Source organism: Crocuta crocuta, unplaced genomic scaffold (genome assembly GCF_008692635.1).
Source record: "Crocuta crocuta isolate KB4526 unplaced genomic scaffold, BGI_CrCroc_1.0 scaffold36, whole genome shotgun sequence".
Taxonomy (NCBI): Eukaryota; Metazoa; Chordata; class Mammalia; order Carnivora; family Hyaenidae; genus Crocuta; species Crocuta crocuta.
Window position 1 is genome coordinate 11,672,207 of NW_027532203.1, and position 25,229 is coordinate 11,697,435.

At 37.7% G+C, this 25,229-nt stretch overlaps 1 protein-coding gene across 4 annotated transcripts in view; it reads right to left on the minus strand.

The window, feature by feature from the left end:
• Window positions 1-4,117: 4,117 nt before the first annotated feature.
• Window positions 4,118-25,229, minus strand: part of POLI (DNA polymerase iota) — a 55,898-nt gene continuing 34,786 nt past the window's right edge. For 3 of the 4 annotated variants that reach the window (XM_077777580.1, XM_077777578.1, XM_077777579.1), the window contains 5 exons: window positions 23,646-23,824; window positions 22,265-22,356; window positions 19,100-19,230; window positions 11,440-11,645; window positions 4,118-9,232 (listed from right to left, as the gene is read on the minus strand). In XM_077777580.1, coding sequence (XP_077633706.1) covers window positions 8,417-9,232; window positions 11,440-11,645; window positions 19,100-19,230; window positions 22,265-22,356; window positions 23,646-23,824 — 1,424 coding nt within the window. In that variant the 3' untranslated portion in view covers window positions 4,118-8,416. Of the gene's footprint in view, window positions 9,233-11,057; window positions 11,359-11,439; window positions 11,646-19,099; window positions 19,231-22,264; window positions 22,357-23,645; window positions 23,825-25,229 lie in introns of those variants that run through there. The other variant, XM_077777581.1, reaches the window with a different exon arrangement.

Genomic DNA, 25,229 nt, shown 5'->3' on the forward strand with positions numbered 1-25,229 from the left:
GAATTTTATCACAGTACAAGTCTATAATACAATATAAAAAATTGCCACTAGGAGACAAACATACTGTCGTAACCACTTTTGAATAAAATTCAATTAACCACAATTGAATAAAAATTCAATTATACACACACCCAATTGACACAATTGACAGATTCTGTGTATTGGCTTGTTCACCTCCATTCTACCTTGCTTCTAACTAAAGAGGATGTAAAGCTAAATCAATCAATCAATCAATCAATCATGCATCCCCCAGCTTGACTTCACCTACTCTTCTGGAGGCATTTAGGTTACACCCACTGGATGAAGTCTTCTGAGAGTTGAATGAGGCAGAGGCCATTTTTCCTATTTTTCTATTGTTGTTTCTGCTGGCCAGAAAGGACCCACCTGCTGCCAGATTCTTCTGTGCCAAAAGGCAGGTGCATCCATGACAGGGGCAGCAGTGTCTTCCTGATGGCCTGTCCCTGGTTACTGGGACACACTTGCAGGTAACTGTTCTCCAGCCTTCTCACTGTCAAGCCCTGGCAGTGGTAATAGCACATCAAGTCCAGCTCCTTAAATTCATAGTTTCATCAACTGCTTCAAATGACAGCTCACCTGGCAGACTGGCTCCATCTAGTTCTCAGCTGTGTTTCTGGAGGCCAACCCCAGAACCCACTACTTCAGTAACGCAATGATTCTGTACACATCTAATTTACTATGTTGCCTAAATAGCTACAGAAATTCCAGAAATTGAGTACATTAAGTAGAGACATGGAAGATATAAAAACAACCCAAATCAGGGGCACCTGGGTGCCTCAGTTGATTAAACGTGTGACTTCAGCTCAGGTCGTGGTCTCTCCGTCTGTGAGTTTGAGCCCCATGTCAGGCTCTGTGCTGACAGCTCAGAGCCTGGAGCCTGTTTCAGGTTCTGTGTCTCCCTCTCTCTCTGCCTCTCTCTCTCTCTCTCTCTCTGCCTCTCAAAACTGAATAACCATTAAAAAATTTTTTTAAAACAACCCAAATCAGATATCCAAAGAAATAAAATGTCTGACTTGAAAATTGAATTGACTAGAAATAACAGCAGATTCGCTATTATGGAAGAAATAATTCATGAACTTGAAGACAGAGCAATGAAAATTCTTCAAGAGTTAACAGAGAGACAGGAAAAAAGAGACTGAAAAAAATGAACTGAATATCAGTGAGTTATATAACAACCTGAAGCACCCTGGAAATGTCTTATCCAAGTACCCAAAGAAGAAGGTGGAGGACATAAAAATATTTGAAGAAACAATGGCTGAAATTTTTCCAAATTTGATGAACACTATAAATTAACAGATTCCAGAAGCTTGATAAATACCAAACATAACATGAATAAAACTGTACCAAAGAAAATCATAACAAAATTTCTTAAAATTTCTTAAAAATAAAGAGAAAACCTTAAAGGCAATGAGATCCCTACTCACCCTCCCCCTTAAAAACCACAGATTATTTAGAGAAGAACCAATGAAACTAGCAGTAGACTTCATTTTGGAAACAATGCCAAATCAAAAGACATGAACAAACATCTTTGAAGAAGAGAAGAAAAAACCTGTCAAGTTAGAATTCTATACTCAGCAAAACTATCCTAAAAAATGTAAAGGTATGGGGCATCTGGGTGGCTCAGTTGGTTAAGTGTCCAACTTTGGCCCAGGTCATGATCTCACAGTTCATGGGTTTGAGCCCCGCGTCAGGCTCTGTGCTGACAGCTAGCTCAGAGCCTGGAGCCTGCTTCAGATTCTGTTTCTCCCTCTCTCTCTGACCCTCCCCTGCTCATGCTGTCTCTCTCTCAGAAATAAATAAAAAATATTTAAAAAAAAAATTTTAATATAAAGGTAAAATAAAAACATAAGACATAAGCCATAAGCCCTAAGAATGCTGAAAGAATTCAGGCCCAGCAGACTTGTACTGTAAAAATAAGTTAAAGTCCACCAGGCAGAAAAAAAAGATACCAGATGGAAATATGAATCTATACAAATAAATGAAGAGTACCAGAAATATGGGTATATTTAATAGCCTTTTTCCCCTTGACTGTATAAAGCAAAAATAAAAATAATAAAAATATGGAGTTACAAGGTATGGAGGAGTAAACACGTATAGTAACAAGAGCACAAGGGCCAGGTTGGGAGAAATGGAAGTATATTGGTGGAAGGCCCCTAAACATAAAGCAGTAGTTAGAGATATATAGTATCAACCCTAAAGCAACCACTAAGAGTGCAGAGTTTTATAGTTAATAATCCAACAAAGATAAAAGACATAATGATTTAAAAAAAAATACTCAATCCCAGTAAAAGTCTCAAGAGAAAGGGAACAAAGAAAACATGGTGAAAATAGAAAATAAATAGCAGACTGGTAGATTTAAACAAAACTGTATCAGTCATTATGTTAATATAAATGGTCAAAAACCTCAGTTGAAAGGCAAAGATATCAGACTAAATGAAAAAGACCCAACTATCTGTTGTGTAGCCCCCCAAAACCTCATTTTTCATGTAAACATACAAATAGGTTAAAACGATGGGAAAAGACACTAGTCTAACATTAATTTTTTTAAAAAACTATAGTGGCTCTTATCAGGAAACTGGTTTTCAGAGCAAAGAATTTATCAGAGATAAAGAAAGTCATTTCAGAATAATAAAAGGACCAATTGATCAGAATATAATATCCCTGAATGTGTCTCCAAATAACCGGAAGCAAAAATTGATATACAACAGCAAGGAGAAAAAGATACACGTAATTATAGTGGGACACTTGAATACTCTCCTCTCAGAAATTAATATACCAAAAATCAGTAAAGATACAGAAGACTTGAACATTAACTAAACCTGACATTTATACAACATTCCATCCAGCAGCAAAATACATATTCTTTTCAAGTGCACACAGAACATTTACTAAGATAGGGCACATTTGGGACCATAAAACATCTCAAAACTTATTTCAAAGTATTCCATGGTAGAATTTATCTGGTCCTTATCCAGGGTTCCCAGCATGGAGCTCCTAAACCTCTTAGAATGTCCCAAACAATTGTGTCTTTCTTATTCATCATGGTGTATGCTAATGAGGTGACTTATGGGGAGGGGGGGCGAGGGGGGGCTAGATAGGTTATGCCAACAGGAAGACTTAGGATGGCAGTAGCCCACAACAGAAATACCAACCACATGATTAGAATGTTGAGACTTTGTGCCGTCCTGACATCCAGGGTCGGTAGAAGCCCTGGGGAACTGGAGTCAGAGTTTAACCACAGAGTCAATGATTTACTAAACCCTCCCCACATGATGAAACCCCAAGAAAAACTCTGGACTTCCTTAGATCTTAAAAGTTCTCATTACAAGGCAAAAAAAAAAAAAAAAAAAAATGTAACTATGAATAGGTGACAGATGCTAGACTTACTGTGGTGATCATTTTGCAATATAAATATCGAAAAATTATATTGTGCATCTGGAATATGTCAATTACATCTAAATTTAAAAAGAAAACAACCGTTAGCTAGGATGCAACTCAAAGTTACTCAAAGGCGGCATCGGCAGAAGGCAGACGGGGGAGGGACAAAAGCCAGGGACAACTGGGTTTTGTTTTTCCAGACCCAAAAGTTCCAGCCAAGAAGGAGCTTGACTAGGTGTTTTACCTGTTAGCCTCTTGCTAGGTGTGTCTCACCTAATAAACCCTCATCTGAGCTAGTTTGAGCTGGACTGCAGCTGAGGACCGGCACAAAAGCCCCCTGCGTTGTCCTGAAATTATATTTAGCTCATTATGGTACTAAGATCTCCTTCTATGGGTGGAGTTTTCTGCCATTTTTTGAACACATGATGTATGCACTAGCCCCTCCCCCCCGACATGTTACACACCCACAACTGAACCAAAAGCGGCCATGCGAACTCCCTTGCTCCCGCCCCTCACTGAATAAAAGCTTCCTGTACTAACAGCATGGTGAGACAGTTCTTTGTGAGCTATCTCCGTCTTCTCACTTGTAACAATAAGCAATAAAAGGTTCTTTGCTTTCAACATTTCCTTGGGTTGTGTTCAATTTGATGCACCCCCAACCGCAAACCGCTTCTGGATCAGTTACATAATCAAAAATAAACAAAAATCTCTGGACTTCCTGATCATTTGGTATGTTTTATTTCTTGACCTAGTTACATAGTTGTTGCTTATAATTTCCCACTAACTGGGGCACCTGGGTGGTTCAGTCAGTTGGGTGTCCAACTTCTGCTCGGGTCATGATCTCATGATTTATGAGTTTGAACCCAACGTCGGGCTCTGTGCTTACAGCAAGGGTTCCTGGAGCCTGCTTTGGATTCTGTGTCTCCCTCTCTCTGCCCCTCCCCCACTCTCTCAAAAATACAAACATTTTAAAAAATTTAATTACCCACTAACTTCTGTACTTTTCTGTATGTAGACTGCACAACAAAGTTTTAAATACTGAAATTAATCTAGATTTGATGAAGATATAAATTGGCAGATTCAGAAAGCACCTAAATCCCAAACATGATAAAAAGAAATCTATAGCTAGGCATATAATAAAAACTACAGACTTTTACAGATAAAAGTGAACATCTTAAAATAGCCCAAAAAAGTCAACTTAAAATCCACAGTTCTAAAGACATTTTAGAAAGTGAATTCTACTCAGAAGGAATGAAGTTTTTTAAACATTTTTATTTATTTCTGAGAGAGAGAGAGAGAGAGTGCGTGTGTGTGTGTGTGTGTGTGTGTGTGTGTGTGTACGTGCGGAGGAGGGGCAGAGAGAGACAGAGACACAGAATCTGAAGCAGGCTCCAGGCTCTGAGCAGTCACCACAGAGCCTGACACAGGGCTTGAACCCATCAACTGTGAGATCATGACATGAGGCGAAGTCAAACACCCAAATGACTAAGCCACTTGGGCACCCCAGGAATGAATTTCTTATATGCAAGAAAGAGCGGGGGAGATAATCATGTGTGCAAACCTAAACATTAACTCTATAAAATACTGATATGCAATTTGGAGGTTAATAAAAAACTAAAGGAATCTGATCAGAATTAACATATTTTAATGACTTTGTGATTTTTGGAATGAGGGTACATGTATTTACCATTTGGAGATGTTAAGTATGTAGAATTTTTTTAAGTAATCAAGAGTACTTAGAATGTTTACATTTCAAATCAGTCAAGGGAAAATACATAATAAAAAATTCAAGCAATCCAAAAAGATGAGAGAAAGAATGGGAAAAAAAGCATAGCATATAAGAGAGAAAAACAGGGGCGCCTGAGTGGCTTAGTCGGTTAAGCGTCCGACTTTCGCTTAGGTCATGGTCTCGCGGTTCGTGGGTTCGAGCCCCGCGTCGGGCTCTGTGCTGACTGCCAGCTCAGAGCCTGGAGCCTGTTTCAGTCTGTGACTCCCTCTCTCTCTGACCCTCCCCTGCTCACGCTGTCTCTCTCTCTCCTAGAAATAAATAAAAAACATTAAAAATTTAAAAAAAAAAAAAGAAAAGAGAAAAACAGAAAGCACCAAACAATATGGAAAAAATAAATCCAAACAGATTTGCAGTTCGGCACTATGGTGAGACAGATACTTTCAGACCTCCCAATACAAAATGCTAGTTCTGGAGAAAACACACTTTTTAGTTCATTGTTGGTTGAGAATCTCTAGGCCTCAATCTCCTACAATCACAGGGAGGAAAACAATGAGCTGAAACAAAAGCAGGAAAGGATCAGGAAGCATCAGGCAAAAAAAAACTTGAAAGGTGCGGTTCACCCTGATGGCAAAGGCTGAGAGCAGCCTGCCATCCACCTCTGAAGACAAAACCTTGGGACAGTAGCAAGGCCAGGGAGCTGAAAATAAGACAAACTAAGACAACCATGCAGGAAGGGCCCTGGAAAGGGTTACTGAGGTGCCAGATGGGTTGGTACCGCCTACTGGAAGCAAATATAAATCATATCTGAAGGGAAGCATGCACAATTTAGGTCCTTTGTCTTCCCACAGACTAAGCTTAGCCACATACAAGGAAACAGTATGGTTTATGGCCAAAATGGTACATGACAATATCCAAAAACTTAGACTTAAAAAGACTTAAAATATTGAAATGATTAAAAATATAAAATATTTATGAGTTTTTAAAAGTTAGAAATGGACTGATGAGACTATAATGAATAAACAGGAAGATTAGAAAAAGAATTCAATAAAAACATAATTACTAAAATTAAAACCATCATTAGTGTTTTCTTTTTTTAAGTTTATTTATCTATTTTAGATAAAAAGTAAGAGTGAGTAGGGCAGGGGCAGAGAAAGAGGGAGAGGCAGAATCCCAAGCCAACTCCCCGCTGCTACTGCGGAGCAAACCGTGAGATCATGACCTGAGCTGAAATCAAGAGTCAGACGCTTAACCAATTGAGTCATCCAGGCACTCCCCCATCATTAGTGTTTTAAACAGTAGATCAGACAATGCTGAAAAGCAAATTAATGAACAAGAGACAGAGTTGAGGAAGTTAACCAAAATACAGCACAGATAAACAAGATGAAAACTATGAGATTAATGAACATGAAGGGTGGAATAAGAGAGGCCATCATTTGTGCAATCAGAATCCTAGAAGAATAGAAAAGCTATATTTGGATAACTAGTGGCCAAAAATTTTACAGAAATAATGTGAAAGATACCAGAAGCCAGCATATACTGAGATTAATAAAGGAAATTTACATCTCCAAACATTAACAGCAAATCTGTAGAAAACCAAAGAGGCATAAAATAGTTTTGGTCAGTTTAAAACAAGAATGTAAAATAGTTAAAAGATTAAAAGGAGATGGAAATAAAAGATAACCTAAAAAGTCAGAATGAGGAGGCACAAAGATGCTGAAAGACTAAAGGACACAATACGTAGCAACACTGTGATACACCCACTGCGTTCTGTCTTCAGAAGGTGCACTTTTAACTATTACTTTATATTCCTTTTAAACTAGCCAAATCTGTTTCACTCTTCTTAGCCGTTTTTTTTCTTTTAAACCTTTCTAGCTAATAATTTCTGGCTGAAATAATACAAGGATTATTAGAAACTTTCAAAAAATGTATTACATAAAAATATATTCTTTTTATCAATTTAACAACCTTACCAGTATACTACATGTAGAAAATTCCAGAGTCCTTGATGCAGAGTACTAAATACTTATGAGTACCTTTTGATGTTTTTGCTCCAGGTTGTTTTTGACAATGCTAAAACTCCCTGTTAAAAATCCTTAAGAAAGGAATTTTCAAATTTCAAGAAATCTAAAACCTACTTAAAACGTCTTACCTAATAGAATCTTTTATGCTATTCTTGATTGACATTTGTGTACTTAATTTTTATTGTCTTTAGATTATATCTGCAAAGGTTACAAACTTGAGAACAGGCCTCTTCTAAATCAGTGCTGAGGTATACTTTGAGGTGTTCTAGAAACTTCCTCATGTCTTGCAAATTACAAGATGTCCACAATCTTATACCCAATTCTTAATCTTGCAGACAAAAGGAGAAAGCAATGAGCAACGGGGAAAAAAGAGGACATCTCTCAATTTAGTGACTACACATATCTGCTATAGGTATGACATCAATCGTCTTATCTCCACAAATAAGAAGATGCAAAAACATCTAATCATTACTTTAAAACTCTACAGATGAGCCAGAAGGAAATGGACTTCCTCCATTATCTAGTATTCTAAAAACCTATCACATTGCCTTTTTGGGGTCCATCCTCCCCTTAATTTACCTGGATGGAGAGCTCCTTCCAGTTCTCTGCAACATGTACACTCCCCTGCCCAAATTCCCACCTGGCCCCTGCCATACCATTCATTCATTTATTGAGTGCCTTCTATACAACTTCATTGTAGTAAGTTCTAGCATACTCAGAAACATTAATTGAACATACATTGCTTTGGTATTTTTTTAAAAAATCAACTTATTAAACAGTACATAGTACATCAGCCAAAGATAACTGTATTTGTAAAAGACGGCAGCAGAATTTCTTATTTGGAAGGTTTCCTGATGCATTAAATTTCTTGAGCCATTCCATTATTTCACAGAAAAAAAAAATGTTCTTTGGTACATCATAGCAATGATTTGGCTACCCTATTTTTTATATATAGGCATATGTATCTCCCACCCCCACCCCCTAATTTATGGGAAATGTACTAGCCATGATATTCTTTTTATTGAAAAGCAATATAAAATATCTTTAGAAATAAGAAAGTAATTTTACATTATGTCTTCTGTTATAAATATTTTTTATGTTTTGTGCCAGAATTTACTTCCCATTACTACATGTGCTTTCATCTGAAACATTTTATATTAGCTTTCTACATTATTGAATATTAGTGTTTGATTTAGAGGAGCTTAATAAACTGCTAAATCTGAGAACAATGGCCTTTCCTTTGCTTTCTAGACCTTTTTTCTGAAGATGCTTATTTATGTACAATGTGGAAATCTGATCCTGTTCTCTTCCAGTGTGCCAACAGCTCTTTTTGTACCTCTTCTGGTAGTTCATAGAAAACTTCAGGATCAATGTCAGAAGGAAAGGTAATTTTCTCATCAGTAGAATCTTGCTCTCTATTTTCTTTAAGTCCTTCATGATGAGAGACTGTTGCAATTGGCTCCTTATGGCTATCTGCAGTGCGGTTTGTGGAGAAAAGTTGCTCACTCTGCAAATTTGGAAATGAATGGAAAACAGAGACAGCAGGGTTTGTATTTGAAAAGTGAAATCCTTGAGATTCTTTAGGTCCTTGACTCATTCGTTCATCTTTTAATCTACTGTCTAAATAATGTGAATAATCCTTTTGGCTAGACGGAGAAGAGGAACCACTGCTATTTAAACCTGATGTTCCTGGTTCACAGGAAGAAGATATCTGTTTGCTATTGGATAAATGATCTTTAGGATTTAAGGGACTATCTTTCATTTGTTTTGTAGAAAAGAAAGATAATACTCCTCTAGAGGCATGTAATGGACAATTCAAACTTCCTTTGCCTTGAACTTTTTCTCCAGATTTTCCAGAAAGGATTTCTTCTTGAATATCTACTGGAAGCTGCTTAAAGACTTCTTGGTCAATGCCTTCAGGAAGTGACCAGAGTGGGAATTCATCAGTGTCTTTTTCTTTAGAAAAATGTGTAGTATCTATTGGAGCTTCCCCAGTTTTTGTACTTTCAATTCTTCCAGATGGTAAAAAATCCCAATTTGTTTCTTTGTCTTTGGAAGAATCTTCCATGTGAGAGTCTTTCATTTTCTAGAACACAAGGATAACACAGTAATTTAAGATATCTGATATCTTTTAAATATTCATACTGCTGAAGCATGAATATAGCCATTATCTGACCAACATGTTTCTATCCTAATCAATAATTTTAATTCTTTTGGCCAGTTCCAAATAACTAGAGATGATAAATCCACCACAATTAGTCACATTATTGTGTGCATCTTTATTCACTGTTCTAGGGAGAGGTTTCCTTCCTACATAGCATTGAGCCAAAAGATAAGTAGGTATTTGGAAACTTGGAAAGGACCTTAACAATCGTGTTTTCAAATTTCCAATTCTGTGAATAAAGGAATGGTGGCCCAGAAAAGTAAATGATTCATAGATACCCTTAGGTATCTAAAAATATATAAATATATACATAGAACATCAAGGGCTGATTTTCTCACAATCCCTGTTGTGAAGTATAACATATAACAGAAGGAAAAAAAAATTCTATGATAAAAATCCACTGTCAGTACTAAAATATAAGTTTACCTTTACATAAAATAAAAATTTAAAAACACCTTCAGCTCTAATTTGCATAATTTTTCTTTATATTTTTAAGAGTTTTTAAATTTTTTTATTTAAAAAAAATTTTTAACGTTTTATTTATTTCTGCGAGAGAGAGACCGTGTGAGCAGGGGAGGGTCAGAGAGAGAGGGAAACACAGAATCTGAAGCATGCTCCAGGCTCTGAGCTGGCTGTCAGCACGGAGCCCAACATGGAGCTCGAACCCATGAACTGTAAGATCATGACCTGAGCTGAAGTCAGACGCTCAACCAACTGAGCCACCCAGGCACCCCTTAAGGGTTTTTTTTAATGTTGATTTATTTTTGAGAGAGAGAGAGAGAGTGCAAGCAGGAGAGGGGGCAGAGAGGAGGTGATACAGAATCCAAAGCAGGCTCCAGGCTCTAAGCTGTCAGCACAGAGCCTGACGTGGGGCTTGAACCCATGAACTGTGAGATCATGACCTGAGAGCCGAAGTCGGATGCTTAACCAATGAGCCACCTCGGCTGCCCCCTAATTTGCAGAAATTTTCTGCATAAAATTTTTCACTTAAATTTTCTCTCTAGTTTTGAGCACCATGAAAATGTATTCACAGTCAAATATAATTCAGGAAACATCAATATAACAATAACTTCATAAAAGTAAAAGGAAGAGAGATCTGACACACTGTATTTACTGTATACCAGACATGTACAAGGTACTTCTACTTATATTTACCTCCTAATACCAGTACAAATTAAAGTCTTATAATTCTGATTCTACAGATTAAAAAGTAAAAAGCAAACACCTTTTTAAACTTCAGTTAATAAAGGGAATAAAAGGGCCACAGGAAAAAAGGAATTTGAAGAGGGTGCTGATTCATTATTTCTGTAACAGTATTCTTTTCTCATTTTAAACTCAAATGTAAATAAAAATATTGCTGAAATTATACTAATTAAACATTAAAACAAAAATAATAAAAACATTTTAAATTAACAGTTAACTGTAGGCAAGAACAACTTAGTAAAATATGATTATTTTTAAAGCATCCCATATTTAGTAACTAGAGGTTTGCTAAATGGCCGTATATATAGGGTTTTGTTTTTAGTCACTTGAAAATATGACAGGCCTCTGCTTCTCTATTGCCACACTCTTAATTTCTACCACTGTAGAATGAGTAGTCATATCAATCTTGCTATCAAAATTCAATATAATTTTAAAACTAGGAAAATGTAAATACTTTAACAAAAACAATGAAGGGATACTGGTAGCTTATGTATAATATTTTTATTTTCAATATCTGGAAATATTTTCACATTTATTAGCTAATCATATTCTTTTTGCACCTCTTCCGGTAGTTCATAAAAAATTTCAAGATCAATGTCAGAAGAAAAGGTAATTTTCTCATCAGTAGAATCCTGCTATTTTCTGTTAAGTCCTTCATGATGACAGACTGCTGCTATTAGTTCCTTATGGCTATCAGTAGTGTGGTGTTTGGAGAAAAGCTGCTCCAAACTTTTAGAAGTTAGCACTTCCAAAACAAGTTGGAACCTCCACAGTGGTTTTCTCTTTCATCCAGCGATGCTATGTAATGGGTCCAATATACAAGTAAGTCATTCGAGCAAGATCACCTGAAAGAATCTCTAAATTGTATCAATGGAACACAAACTTAGACTTGTAAGTTAACCACACAAATCAAACAGTGTACTTACAAAACTGCGCTTCCCAGAGCGTGAAGTCGTCGATAATGATGATGTTAAATAATAATCGATAGTCCCTTTCTTAGCAGTATTCAGTGCTTTCAGGTTGCAGAGGCACACACTTAACAGGGTCAGATGAAAGGGCATCTTCACATTCACCATATTTCGGAAAAGTTTCATAAGTATATCAACCATTGGAGTCATCACATCATGATTTCCTAAATAAAATGTTTGACAAGACAATATCTAAGCACACTGTATCATAATCAATATTAAAAGCTTAATCTAATATATACTACTTAGATTAAGAAGTTAAAATCTTAAATAGATATTCTTGAAACATCTTGACATTATATACTGAACTGAGCCAATCTCAACACTGATGACAAAATGCCAAATGAGTTAAAGTTTTCAAAAGATTTGAAATACAGATCTTCTGGGGTGCCTGGATGGCTCAGTTGGTTAAGCGTCCGACTTTGGCTCAGGTCATGATCTCATGGTTCGTAGGTTCGAGTCCTGCGTCAGGCTCTGTGCTGACAGCTCAGAGCTTGGAGCCTGTCTTCAGATTCTGTGTCTTTCTCTCTCTCTGACCCTCCCTTGTTCACACTGTCTCTGTCTCTCTCTCTCTCTCTCAAAAATCAATAAAACATTAAAAAAAATTTTTTTTAAAGAAATAACAGATCTTCTGGTTATGGAAGCATGCTGAGGTCCAAATATCTTCTCCACATAAAACAGTAATAAAACTGAACAAAACTCGGTGGCGGCGTGGCTCAGTTGGTTAAGCATCCGACTTCAGATCTGGTCATGATCTCAAGGTTCATGAGTTTGAGCCCTGCATTGGGCTCTGGGTTGACAATGCAGAGCCTGCTTTGGATTCTCTCTCTCTCTCTCTCTCTGCCTTCCCCCTCCCCCTCCCCCCCCCCACTTTCTCTCTTTCTCTCTCCCTCATAAACAAACTTAAAAAGAAAAAAACTGAACAAAACTGTCCAAAACAGCCATTTTGAGGATCTGGAAATGAGGTGAATGAACTGAGACCTTAGATAAGAAAGTAGGAGACAGCAGCTTTACTGGCTGGGCGGGTTCGTATCTTTATGCAGCAGTTGTGCTAGCTGAGGTTGGCTGTGAAGGCCAGCAACTCTGCTGCCAGGAAGGATTGACTTGATTGGAGGCAGAGGGCAAAAGCCCAGTGAAGTGAATAAAATTGGTAGCAGACAAATGGGGAAATAGCATAGCACTCTAGCTTGAGGTTGTAGCTGTGACTGGAGTGAGTAAAAAAACTCAGTGGAGCAGCCATAAATTTAACCAGGAGATCTGGAAATAAGAGAACCATAGGGGGACTGGATAGGCTCCCCTCCCAACCCCAGCCAACTGGGAGACTGCACGCACATGAAGGGGAAGCCAGAGAGGGCCCAAGCTCTCTACACGTGACTGACTGGAATGGCAACCAACATACATGGAAGATGAAAGTGGGCTACAGAAAATAAAAGACAAGGCAGAGTTGAAAATGGCCTCATTTTTAAATTTTGTTTGAGAGAGAGAGAGAGAGAGAGAGGAGAGACGGCATAAGCTGGGGGCAGGGGCAGAGGGAGAGAGAGAATCTGAAGCAGGTTCCGTGCTCCACCCCATGACCCTGGGATCACAACCTGAGCTGAAATCAAGTTGGATATTCAACCAACTGAGCCACCCAAGTGCCCTGAAAATGGCCTAATATTTGTAAAGCACTCTCCAGTCCATGTACTTATGTACTGACAAAAAGTAGAAGCCTTTCAGGCTCTAGCATTTGGGCAAAAGCTTTGACCAGTCATTCGCTAACCACTAAACTATGTAGACACAGGGGTAGCCAAGAAGCCAAAGGGAAAAAAAAAATTAAGTTGAAAAAGAAAAAGAAAGCTAAGCAGAGAAATCAGAGGCTACAAATCACAGGGGAGGTCGGTTCTGCAGCTTAAGTTCAGTCAACTTAGAAAAGGAAAAGGAGGAAAAAAGCCCACAGGAAAAAAGAATCCAAATCTAGATTTGCTAAAACATTTTAGACATTATCTAAAATGTCTACCTTTCAACAAAATATTACAATACATGAAGAAACAGGAGGGTGATAGAGTCAGGGGGAAAACAGAGTCTATAGAAATTGACTTTGAGTTGGATTTAGCAGACTTCAACGTTGTTACTATAGACATGTTCAAAGAATTAAAGAAAATTACTTTAAGGTATTAAAGTAAAATGCGGTAAAGACTACCAAAAAAGGAGAATCTCGAAAGGAAACAGAATCAAGCACACAAATAAAAAAAACAAACAGCAAGTCTAGAGTCAAAGTTACAGTAATCAAAATAAACAAAATCAATAGATTGGCAACAGCAGTTTTGATAGGACAGCTGAATCAAGAGAACTTGAAGGCAGCTCAACAGAAATTATCCAATCTTGGGGTGCCTGGCTGCCTTAGTCCGTAGAGCATGAGACTCTGGGCTTCAGAGTTTTAAGTTTGAGCCCCACGTTGGGGATAGAAATCACTTCAATAAATAAAATCTTTAAAACATAGTATCCAATCCAAAAAAGGAGAGAAAAAAGACTGAAGAGAAAGATGAACAGAACTGCACATACCTGTAGGACATTATCAGGCATATCGACATATATGCAATGAGAGTCCCAGAGGAGATGAGAGAAAAAAGAGGGCAAGAAAGGGTTTTTGAAGAAATAAGAACCTAAAATTCCCCAAATTTCATTAAAAAATTAATCTACAGAATCAAGAAGCTCAATATATCCCAAGTTAAGAAAAACACAAAGATTCTACACTAAGCCACATCATGGTCAAACTGCTGAAAGACAACGACAGAGACAAATGACTCATCACGTAAAGGAGAATGACGATAGGACTGTTGTTACAGTGCAGTACCACTCAGCTCCAGATTCAGCCTTCAGTACCTGCTTTGATAATGCTTGGACTCTAACATTTTTTGACATTGAATATGATATTAAGTTTTGTCAGTAGAGAACACTGGAAAACCACTAAAGGAGAAAGGTGTCTTCTCTTTCTGGATGTACTGCATTTACTTTTCCTTGCTTCCAGTCATTATGTGGTTTGTCTGTAGTATGTGTGGACACATCGAATAGTGCTTGCCATACCACACACGTGTGTGGGGCAACCTCGAGCCCCAGCCTGAGCTTAGTGACTATGTACCATGGCACCACCAACTCAAACACCATACATACTAGGAAGCGCCCCCAAGTCTTTCTGCACACACACCTAACTGCCTTGACTTAGGCGGATGCTTCCCCCAGCTCTTCCTATGCAGGCACCATACCTGCACTAGCAGAATAGACTTCTTCAGCACAAGCAGCCACCAGCCTCAGCTTGCCTGCATCCTAAAAGGTTAACAGAAGCCCTCCCAACATGAACACTGCATACTCCAAATCATCCACTGCCTCACCAGTGAGCAAGCTCCCAGCATCCCAGCTCCTTCTGTGTGCCCACCAACCAGCCTCAGCTCATCCATAGATCCAAGGGTGGTTTTCCCTTTGCCCAGTAACCGTGGACCAGCTCTGGGCCAGGTAATTCAAAGGATTTCTCTACCATCCAACGAACCTTCTCCTTGAGGGGTTGGGCGACTCTTCTTTCCAAGTTTGTCCTTCCCCTGCGCACTTCTCCTCAGTCCTTGGTACCCAAAGGACAGTGCAGAGCCTGCTTGGATTCTCTCTCTCTCTCTCTCTCTCTGCCCCTCCCCTATGCATGCAGGCGCGTGTGCGCGCGCGTGCACACACACACGCTCTCTCTCTCTCTCTCAAACAAACATTAAAAAACAAAATAGGAGTCCTTTTTATACCTTTAGAGTCACTCCCCTATTGTAGTTTAATAATTCTGTGTAACTTTCTCTATTCAAATTTTGTGTGGTTATTCTCTCTTGATTGGAAGGAGACTGATAAAACTATTAACTCCTTTTTCATAATAAATAATGGAAACTAGAACACAAGTGAATAGTATATTCAGAGAATGGAAGGAAAAACTGTCAAGAATTATGTATCCAGACAAACTGTCATTCAAAAATGCTATGCTGGGGGGCGCTTGGGTGGCTCAGTTGGTTGAGCATCCGACTTTGGCTCAGGTCATGATCTCATGGTTTGTGGGTTCAAGCCCCACGTCAGGCTCTGTGCTGACAGCTAGCTCAGAGCCTGGAGACTGTTTCAGATTCTGTGTCTCCCTCTCTCTCTGACCCTCGCCTGCTCATGCTCTCTTTCTCTCTCAGAAATTAAAAAAAACATTTAAAAAAATTTTTTAAATGCTATGTTGGTAGAGTTTTCCATAAATTTTAGTTAGGTAGAATGGTTTGATGGTGTTGCTCAACTCTTCATTTCAAACACAAATGGTACATTTTCCAGGATAGACCATACACGAGGCAATAAAATTACACTCAATAAATCTAAACAGACTGAAATTAATCAAAATATGCTCTCTGAACAATATGAAATTAAAGTAGAAATCAACAACAGAATGAAATTTGGGAAACCATCAAGTATTTGGAAATTAACAACAAATTTCTAAACAAGCTTAGGGGTCAAAGAAGAAATCACAAGGGCTATTAGAAATAATTGTGACCTTAATGAAAAGGAAATACAACAAAACTTATGGAATGAAGCTAAGGCACTACTAAAAGGAAATGTGTAACTTTAAACTTGAATTATTAGAAAATAAAGCTGTATAAAAGAAATAATGTAAACTTCCATCTTAAGTAACCAGAGGGAAAAAGACAAATTAAACTTAAAGCAAGCAAAAGGAAAGCAATAATAAAGACAGAGCAAAAATACATAAAATAGAAAGTAGAAAAACAACATAGAAATCAATGACACCAAAAGTTGGATCTTAGAGAAAATCAATAAAACCTGAGTGAGGCCTCAATCACATAAACCTTTGCTAGAATGATAAAGAAAAAAAGAGAATACATGAATTACCAAAATCAGGAATGAAAGAGGAGACCTCACTATAGACCTCACAAAAATCAGATGGATAATAAGAAAATACTGACGACTTTATGCCAGCAACTTGGATGAAATGGTTACATTCTTATAAGATAAAAATTACAAAACTGACTCAAAATAAAAAGAAAATCTGAATAAACTTACAACAAATAAAGAAGTCAAATTCCTATTTTAAAATCTTCCCACAAACAAAAGCTCAGGATCACGATGAGCCAAAAGAGTTTCAAAATAGAACAAAGCTGGAGAACTTAAACTACTTAATTTCAAATCTTACAACAAAGTATCAGTTAGGGTAGAACTGGTAGAAGGATAACCATATAAATCAATGGAATAAGCATATTAAGAAATAAATGCTTCTATAGTCAATTAGTTTTTGACAAAGGTGTCATGACAATTCAAGAGAGAAAGAGTAGTCTATTTAACAAGTTCTGTTTGAACAATTGGATATCCACATACAAAAGAATGAACTGAGATTCTGACACCATACATAAATATTTCCTCAAAGTGGAACTAAATGTAAAGCTTAAAACTATAATTTTTTGTATTTTTTATATGTTTATTTATTTTGAGAGAGAGAGAGAGAAAGATAGGGAGGGAGGGCAGAGAGATTGCCAAGCAGGCTCCCAGCTGTCAGCGCAGAGCCTGATGTGGGGCTCACACTCACGAACCATGAGATCATGACCTGAGCTGAAACCAAGAATTGAACACTTAACCTACTGAGCCACCCAGGCACCCCTATTTTTTTTAAGTTTATTTATTTATTTTGAGAGAGAGCACAAGCAGGGGAGGGGCAGAGAGAGAAAGAGTGAGAGAGAATCCCAAGCAGGCTCCCAGTTCCATGCTGAGCTCGACACAGGGCTCAGTCTCACAACCATTAGATCATGACCTGAGCCAAAGTCAAGAGTTGGACACTCAACTGACTGAGCCACCCAGACACTCCTAAAACTATACATTTCTTTTTTTTAATGCGTTTTTATATGTTTACTTATTTTGAGAGAGAGAGAGCATGTACAAGAAGGAAAGGGCAGAGAGAGAGGAAGAGAGAAAATCCCAAGTAAGCTCTGCACTGTCAGTGTAGAGTCCAACATGGGGCTGGGTCTCACAAACCGTGAATTCATGACCTGAGATGAAATCAAGAATAGGAAGCTTAATGGACTGAGCCACCTCAACTATAAATTTCTAAAAGAAAACACAGGAGGAAATATCTGTGACTTTTGGTTTAGGCAAAGAATTTTTAGATAGGCCATCAAAAGCATTATCCATAAAAGAAAAAAACAAACCTCAAAAAAAAAAAAACCATTACACATACAATGTGCTGAAGAAAGTGTACCTAAAATAACGGAACAGATACCCTATAACAGAGAGAGGATATATCTTATTCAACCTAAAGTTATGTAAATAAATGAGTGATGGAGTAAGCTACCTAAAAAAATTAGTCTTTTTGGGGCACCTGGGTGGCTCAGTTGGTTAAGCCTCCGACTTTGGCTCAGGTCATGATCTCACTGTTCGTGGGTTCCAGCCCCACATGGGGCTCTGTGCTGACAGCTCAGCGCCCGGAGCCTGCCTCGGATTCTCTGTCTCCTTCTCTCTCTGCCCTCCCCTGTTCACGCTGCCAATCTCTCTCAGAAATAAATTTAAAAAGCATTTAAAAACATTTTTTTAATTAGACTTTTGATTTAAATTGAAAAAATTACTTTTTGTCTTAGTTTATAAAAATCTGAATTCTTATAACAATTATGCATGTGAATACTCTTATAATTTACTATAATTTAAAATAATTATTTTTTAATGTTAAAACTATGACACCATCCCATATACTATAGCTGTATGAAAATTATAAATTCTAGATAAATACCCAGAGATGCTTTCTCTACTTCGTGGAAAAAATATTAATATTGGAAACATTAAAGAAATTAAAGAGGAAAAAAAAGAAACTGACAATACTAAGTATGAAAAGAATATGAAAGCCTAGAATCTTCCTGCATTCTTGGTAAGAATGTAAGTTTTTATACTTACTTCAGAAAACAGTTTGGCAGTTTCTTAAAAATTCAACTTACCATACAACCCAGCAGTTCCACTCTCTGTAATTACCCACGATAAAACCATAGAGCTGCCCAATGACTTTCATGTAAATGTTCATAGCACCATTTTTCATAATAGCCAAAAAACGGAAACAATCTAAATGCCCATAAAGAAGTTATCTTGTATCACGTAACACATTATCATAGTTTTGTTTCCTCTGAACTTGGGGAACACTATTAACTGCGTCTTTATTTTTATTATCTATTAAAAAACAAGTCTTCCCGTGAAAACTCCTCCCTGCGAAAATGAAGGTATTGAATAGCTTACTAACTCCCTGTGAAGACCCTCCATCTTTGGATCACATTTCTAATTTGAATTTCTAATTCAAAGGTTATTTTTTTTTTTTTTTTAAGAGTTCAACCTGCCGGGGCACCAGGGTGGCTCAGTTGGTTAAACGTCTGACTTCGGCTCAGGTCATGGTCTCGTGGTTCATGAGTTTGAGCCCCGTGTCGGGCTCTGTGCCGAGATCAGAGACTGGAGCCTGCTTCGGATTCTGTCTCCTTCTCTCTCTGCCCCCAGCCCCAGCTTGTGTGCTCTGTCTCTCAAATATGAATAAACATTTTTTAAAAATTAAAAAAAAAAGAGTTCAACCTGCCAATTAAATTATTAGAAAATCAGCCCAAACCTGTCCCTAGCTTCTGAATTACATGCGATGGGATAGGGCACTGACGACTCTCACGGCTCCAGTGATGCTCAGATGAAAACCGACGGATTATTAATCTTACTGTATGTGGCTTCCTCCCATCTTGGCACACTCTGCAAGTATAGAGAAAGTGGAAACAAGGAATTAGAAAAGTGTTACTTCAAAGTTTTTTTCTTTTTAATCTAAGGGTATCACCATAGCAATTATAAATATGGTTGATAACTAGGCAGGAAGCAATAAAAGTCCCTGAATAATCACCAAGTCTATGCACCAAAGCTCTGAAATTTTAAGTGTAAGGCTCTCAGGCCTCCCTCAGAATTCAGTACAATCAGAAAAGAACAGAAATAAGATATAGCTGCATCAAGCCATTTTTATCATTCACATCCAAATATAACTAAAAGCAACATATTAAAATCAGCAGAAAATTTAAAAAACTAAGAGAATCATTCACTGACAGAGGGAAATACATGAAAAATGACAGCTTTTTTACACAGGAAAAAAGATTACAAAAAGAAAAAAATTTTACCAAGATAATTTTGTCAAAAAGCACTCCCTGTGATGAGCACTGAGTGTTATGTGGAAACTAATTTGACAATAAACTATTAAAAAAAAAAAAAAAAAAGCACTCCCTGTGCTTGTCAAAAAGCACAGAGACAGTAATACTACCGTTATATGGCAAATTAGAGTAATAACTTGAAAGATCAATTATATACCACACTTAAGAAGTACACATACATGCATAAAAAGTGTTCCATTAAAATGGTCTTGGTTTTACTGTTGAAAATAAAAGTTTTAATGAGACACAAAATTCACTTAAAAAGTGAAAATCTAATTACTAGGATAAATGCCATTAAAAATAATATTTTCCTTTTTATATGTTTGGCAATGTATTAAAAAATCACAAACATAGAATACAAATATTGTACATTGTTAAACACACTCAATTGAATTCTGAACTGGAAATTTTGGATTTTTGTAAAGAATATTTTGTTCTTTTATTGCTTTTTCACAAGACTTCTTGATTGTTCCCTTACTAAAATAATAAGATATCTTAAATGATACTAGTTTAAATACCTTCCAGTTAAATGTTTCCTACTAAGTCATTATAAAGTTTAAAGAATCTGACTTGGTTCCTCTAACTAATTAAGACATATTAAGAAAAGGTCATATCCTAAGCAAGCTTAAACTAGTGCCCAGAGGATGGGTTAAAAATTATATGATTTTAGGGGTGTCTGGGTGGCTCAGTCGGTCAAGCATCTGACTTTGGCTCAGGTCATGATCTCACGGTTCGTGGGTTTGAGTCCTGCTTTGGGCTCTGTGCTGACCACTCAGGGCCTCGAGCCTGATTCAGATTCTGTATTTCCCTCTCTCTTTGCCCTTCCCCCACTCGCATGTCTGCATGCTCCCTCTCTCAAAAATAAACATTAAAAAAAGTTATAAAGGGGCACCTGGGTGGCTCTGTCGGTTAATCATCCGACTTTGGCTCAGGTCATGATCTCGTGGTTCATGGTTTGAGCCCCGTGTCGGGCTCTGTGCTGACAGCCAGCTCAGAGCCTGGAGCATGTTTCAGATTCTGTATCTCCCTCTCTCTGTGACCCTCCCCTGCTCACGCTGTCATTCTCTCTCAGAAATAAATAAAAAAACATTAAAAAAAGTTATAAAAAATTATATGATTTTATACCTCTTATATAGCTATACTATTAGTCATCATATGCTCTAGAAAGAAAACACATTCACACAATTTTTTTTGGCCAGTCACATAGATATATATCAGTCACTGAAATAAGGGGCCATGGCATAGAGACAGTGGCAAGCAGAGATAAGGAGAAATGGTTCACAGTTATTAATTTCTTAAGTTTATTTTATTTTGGAAGAGAGAAAAGGAGAGAGAAAAACATGAGTAGGGGAGGAGCAGAGAGACAGAGAAAGAAAGAAAGAGAGAGAGAGAGAGAGACCCAAGCAGGCTCTGTGCTCCACGCCAAGCCCCACTCAGGGCTCAGTCTCACAACGGTAAGATCATAACCTGAGTTGAAATAAAAAGTCGGACACTTACTCGGCTGAGCCACCCACAGTTGGTAATTTACAGGTTTAAAGCATCTAGTCTCCTTTCTGGGCTGATTCTTCAAATACAAGAGCCTGTAAAATTTGTGTGGCTTCTCTACCTGCAGAACTCTGGCCAATGGCCAGGCATTTCACAGTAGGCTTGCAATTGCTGAAGCCAAGGGGATGACCCAGTTTCAGCAGCACACTCACAGGCCCAGCCTGGGTTGTATCACAGGAGCTGGGTCGTTCCGTCAGCCGCAGCCGCAGGCAGCAAGCCACGAGCTGCCTGGCTCTGCTCAAGACATGAGAACCACACAGCAGGTGACAGCAAAGCTGTAGGAAACTCTGCCTCATCAGTTTACTGACATTTACAGTCATCTAAAAACTTTTCTCTCTAGTCATAGTTACAGTCATTACAGAAGCACAGCTACCCAAAAGTGTTAGACCCCTGACACCTTACTTTGAGAAATCAAAGAACTGGGAGGAAAAAGGTAATGCTCTTGTATAGAATACTGAGAAATAGATATATGACAGTAAAGAAGCATCAGAAAACTAACCATCCTGTTCTGTTTATGCTATGCTATTTGTTACACTCCTAATCCCAGCTGACACTTTCATGCCGTTCCAGACCAGTGCCCCACACACACCCTCACTGCTCACACGCAGCCCCACTTAACTACTCCTTTGTCTGACTCCATTTTCTTTCACATAGTCTGAGGCAAAGGAGATAGAAGGGTTCTTCTCCCCTCTCCATCACTGTCCCCTGCATAGTTTCCTATTCTCAATCATCACAAATTTGCAGGTGTAGAGATTCTAGATATCCATAAAACCCTCTCAGATCACTATGAGCAGCTTAAGATCCGCTGTATAACCACAATGTCACTAAAATTAAAACTAATGGAAACAGAAGGATTAAATTTAGTTAAAAGTATCTGTTCCTATATTTGCAACAGTTTATAATGTAGAGAAACTCAATGATAAATGATCTCTCTTTACACTGTTCAGTCTCCAGTTATTCCATAAATTCTAGGACAGAACACCAAGTATACTTTCCATATACTTTACACAGAATGTACAGGATGATACGGCAAAATGGAAAATTACCTGTTCAAAAGACTGGCAAGTAGTTCTTCAATCTTGTTTTTAGCTTCAACTTCTGATGAACATTTTTTAAATGAATCCTCTTCACTAAAGGACTACCAAAGAAGCACAAATAGGGGTTATTGTAAACCCAAGTAATCATGTCCAGTTATGAGTGTGGGTGTCAAATATTCAGTACATTCTTTACTAACTTGCCTCTGGTGCTTAGTTTGAGCCATTTAGTTCACTTTTGTATGAGCTTTTTTGATCTGCAAGTTACTCTATTACACTAGAAACTGCACTGGAAGTCAAGAAAAATATAAAGCTCTACTACCTGGGGCACCTGGGTGGCTCACTTAGTTAAACGTCCAATTCTTGATTTTGACTCCTGTCATGATCTCATGGTTGATGAGTTTGAGCCTCATGTCGGGCTCTGCACTGACAGCACAGAGCCCGTTTGGGATTCTCTCTCTCCTTCCCTCTTCCCTCTCCTGCTCATGTGTGCATGCTCGCTCACGCTCTCTCTCTCTCTCTCACCCATAATAAATAAATAACAACAACAAAAAGCTCTAGTACCAACTCCAACCTTTTTTTCTATGATTATAGTAAGGCTCTTAATCTCCTAGCACTTGAATTTGAGTTTAACCTTGGACATGTTATTTAACCTTTCAGAAGTACATTATCCTCATCATTTTTCTTTTTTTGGTAATGTTTATTTTTGAGAGAGAGAGAGAAAGAGCGAGCGAGCAAGCATGGGGAGGGGCAGAGAGAGAGGCAGAAACAGAATCCAAAGTAGACTCCAGGCTCTGAGCTCTCAGGACAGAGCCTGACTCAGGGCTTAAACTCACTAACTGCAAGATCATAACCTGGGCCAAAGTTGAACGCCTAACTGACTGAGCCAAATATCCTCATCTTAAAAAAAGAACAGGAGAGAGGGAAACAGGTATGAACAGGTAATAGTACAGCCTACTTCAAGCTTTGTTGTGAAGATTAAATGGGCTAAGGTATGTAAAGCACTTAGTGAAGTGCCCGTCACATAGGGGAAAAACTCAATCAATGTTAAGTGGGTGATTATACCTGTCTCTATTTCCTAAATCATTAGACTACTCAGAAAATAAGATTTCTTAAAAACTGAACTATTCTACCTAATGTATGCAATAAAGTTTGTTAAAAATTAAGTGGTATTTAATCAAGGTAGCTAACTTGAGACTGAAATACTAATTCTTAGATTCAATTTAAAAATATTTACTAATCTAATAAATTAGCCTTCTCATAGGAAAGAGATGATGTACTAAACCCAGTAAGCAAATTGGAACAGTGAGAACATAGTACTAAAACCAGAAATCTTTATCTCAAATAACGTGACAACTAGTACTCAATTACAATGAATATCATCATCATATACCTGAGGTGGGCCTGAGGGTGTCACAGGAGAGTTATCCTCTCCAAAACTGAGCTTCTGGATACGCTGAGCCACTGAAATTCCTAATTCCTTTTCTAATATTTTGGATGAAAAGGTTTGGAGATCACGCACACTTCTGATACCCAGAGCTTCAAGACGTTTGGTAGTTTTATAGCCAATACCTAGACAAAAAGGAAATAGGCAGAGGGTTATAGTAGCTTTCCCACTTAAAATACAGCTAATTCAAGTATTCTACATCAAACACATCTTTAAATACCATAATGAATATCATGCTAGGATTAAAATTTATTGAAAAGTAGGCTGTCCTTTTGTTCAGGGCCTCTTAAATGAACCATTTCGAAAACCTAACAACCCTAGTACAACATAATGAATATGGAGATAACCAATAAATGCTGTCTTGATAAAGTGAGGTGTTTACCACCTGCTATATAACACTTTGGAAGTATTCAAGAGTCATGGTTATTATTCATGCAAAGAAAGACTAAAGACTAAATGAAATTAATTAGCACGTGCTTACTATGTAATCTGACTCCTAATATAATATCATACATTTATCCATGAGTCATATCTGCCAATATTTACTTTCCCAAATACAAGAGCCGGAAAGCAAACAAATAAAGAAATCTACTCACTGGCAAAACTCCTAGCAAAAGGTGTTGCACTAACACTCAAGTCATAGTTTATCACATTATGCTCAGGTAATTTAGTGTCCCTTTATTTCTCTCTTTTTGTAAATATTTGTTTGTTTATTTATGGGGGGGGAACGTGGACAGCATGCCAGAGAATGGAAGTGGGGGAGGGGCAGAGAGAGGAGAGAGAGAAAGCTGTCAGCTGGAAGTCCAAAGTAGGACCTATTCCACAAACCATGAGATCATGACCTGAGCTGAAATCAAGAGTCAGACGCTTAACCGACTGAGCTATCCAAACACCCCTCTCTCAATTAAAAAAAAAAAATTAATTCTACAGTATTCTGGTTTTCCTGCACAGTAAAGGAAGTAAATCAAAGGCAATCAGTGTGGAGGGGAAATTACTGAAGTGGAGTGACAGATATGTTCACAGCTGAAATAAAAGGTCTGGCAATTTGGCAATAAGGAAAAGAAAGCCTGTAAAAATAAATAAAAAATCAAGAACTCAAAAAGCAAAGTCAAGTAATAATGTTATCTATGACTGCATCAATACACAGTGCTCCATTTATTACAATCTGACATAATAACTGTTTTTCAGACCACAGACTCAGAGTCATCCAGAAAACTGCAAGTTACACTTATACTGTATTAATGAAGGCAAGGCAGTATACAAAACATTTTGTAATCACACAAACATGGGTTAAAAATATGAAGTTGTGACATCTAAAGGTTCAATTTTCTTAGAAATTTCCAAAGAATTCTATCATAACATCTTATCCCCCAGTAATGCCATGGAAATGAAGTTTAACATGTCCCTTATTGACAGTCTATAAAAACATAAATATTTGATCTTCAGGATAGAAATTTGCCCCATGACCTGAATAGGTCACTAACCCCCTCAAGAAAATTAGTTTCTTCATCTTTAAAATAAGAACTTGGC